The sequence below is a fragment of the Vollenhovia emeryi genome, unplaced genomic scaffold, assembly GCF_000949405.1.
Source record: "Vollenhovia emeryi isolate VEMERY1.0 unplaced genomic scaffold, V.emery_V1.0 DF939198.1, whole genome shotgun sequence".
Taxonomy (NCBI): Eukaryota; Metazoa; Arthropoda; class Insecta; order Hymenoptera; family Formicidae; genus Vollenhovia; species Vollenhovia emeryi.
In genome coordinates this window covers 1-2,012 of record NW_011967168.1, presented here as the reverse complement: position 1 = coordinate 2,012, position 2,012 = coordinate 1, and the positions used below count along the sequence as shown (strand labels likewise).

At 30.2% G+C, this 2,012-nt stretch overlaps 1 protein-coding gene across 1 annotated transcript in view; it reads left to right on the top strand.

Moving 5' to 3' along the window:
- The window catches only part of LOC105561875 (myrosinase 1-like), a 4,251-nt gene extending 2,296 nt beyond the window's left edge, over positions 1–1,955 (top strand). The window contains exons 5-7 of the mRNA XM_012012230.1: positions 11–161; positions 684–925; positions 997–1,955. Coding sequence (XP_011867620.1) covers positions 11–161; positions 684–925; positions 997–1,147 — 544 coding nt within the window. The 3' untranslated portion in view covers positions 1,148–1,955. The remainder of the gene's footprint in view (positions 1–10; positions 162–683; positions 926–996) is intronic.
- Positions 1,956–2,012: the final 57 nt, after the last annotated feature.

Below are 2,012 nucleotides of genomic sequence, written 5' to 3'. Positions count from 1 at the left end.
ATTTTTTAAGAGGTACATCGGACTTCTTCGGCTTAAATCATTACACTTCGAGACTTGTGGAAACAGTTCCACGAGTACCAGGACACGCGTGGTACGATTATTCTGGCGTGAATACAAGTGTAGATCCATCATGGTCAAATACCGCATCGGATTGGCTTAAAGTTAGTTAGCATAAAAGATGTGTATTGATTGCATGTATCAAACTGTAATTTTTCGTCTGCTAGAAATTTTTGTTTGTGTAAGACGTGGTAGGAATTTATTAATTAAATCCTAATAACATATCAGGCATAATTAAGTAGTATAGATAGCTTGACTTATTAAAGAATACTTTTGAATAATTCTTAAAGTGAATTATTAATAGTTTGTACTCCACGTTATAAATTGGAAATGAGGTTCGAGTATATTTCAGAAAATATGCATATTATATTTCCATAATACGGCTGAATCAAACATAACTGGTGAAAGTATGATAATTATAGAAAATTTAGTAATTAACTATTACTAATTGTTACGAAGTAAGGAATATAGTGTTCCACTGTGAATTAAATTTGTTGCCAATATCATTTTTCTTAAATATAATCTTTACATAAACAATCATAATTTTTCTATCTAGGAGTGAAGTATTAGCACTAATAAAGTATTATTTGTATTCAGGCATATACAGAAAGTTGTAAATATTTTAGGTTGTTCCCATTGGATTTCGAGATATTATTAAGAAGATTTCAATTGAGTATGATTACCCAACTATCTTCATTACAGAGAATGGTTTCTCTGATAGATGTTGTATATTTGATAATTTAAGAATATCCTACTTACATTCTTATATGAAGGAAATGTTAACTGCCATTCAAGAAGATGGATGTAAAGTAGAAGGGTATGCTGTGTGGAGTCTGTTAGACAATTTTGAATGGTCCAGTGGTTATACGTGAGTCATTATTTTGTACATATTTATGAACGCTTGTAAAAATTTATATGTATTTTTTATTATTCTGACAGAGAACGGTTCGGCATGGTAAGCGTTAACTTCACGGATCCGAATCGAACAAGAACTCCAAAATGGTCTATGAACTGGTATAAAAATGTTATTGCGACCGGAAAACTTTCACTTGACGCTCATCAAATCACAGCAAATCATACAAATGTTTAAATAAACGTTTGTTGAATAATATATAAAACAATTGCTTGGATAAATATTCCGCTATTCGTATGAAAGATTGTTGGACTAATTATATGTAAATTACAGAATATACAGTCGCCTAACTTTGAAAAGTGATGCCGCTGTTATTAAAATATTGTTGTTGAAATATTATTAAAAAACCATTGCATCTCATATGTATCTTGATTATGAAACGGATTACCCACATGCGAATAAAGATGACTAAATACTTGTATATGATCGGTGTGTAGAAATTTTTAATTTTTGGAAGTAGTATTATTTATTATAATCTGAATATATAACATTTCGATCCACGAACAGTAGTTGGATTGTGGAAAGCAATCATAGCAATCATGACTCGAGAAATAAATAAAGTACAATGTTTCAAAAAGAAGTAATCGCATGTCATTACGCTCGGAAAATATTTTTTATCATATTTATGGCGAAAACCTTGTTAAAGTAACGTGTGCATTTTCAGTAGAATGAAATAATTCATTGAGGGGGGTCTTTATTAGTTTATTATATTTATGCCTATAAACTTTCTCAATCTAGTGATTTTCCGTGGAACGCATTTCGAGTGGTTCCTGCGGTAAGTAAAATCAAAGTTGTGTGTTAAACCAGAAACAAATTTTAACCAACAAGAATATAACATAAAGTAATACTATTATCATTGAATGTTATTTATTATACAACAGAATTGTATGCAATGGCATTGTTTTGTACATACTTTACTATTATAATCTCAAATTGTCGTAGCTCTCAATGTGTCACTGATGTATCATAATCTCATTTAATAAATTTGTTTCTAACAGTGAAATAGTTTGTCAAGCCAAACGACTGTAAGTTGAATTAGGCT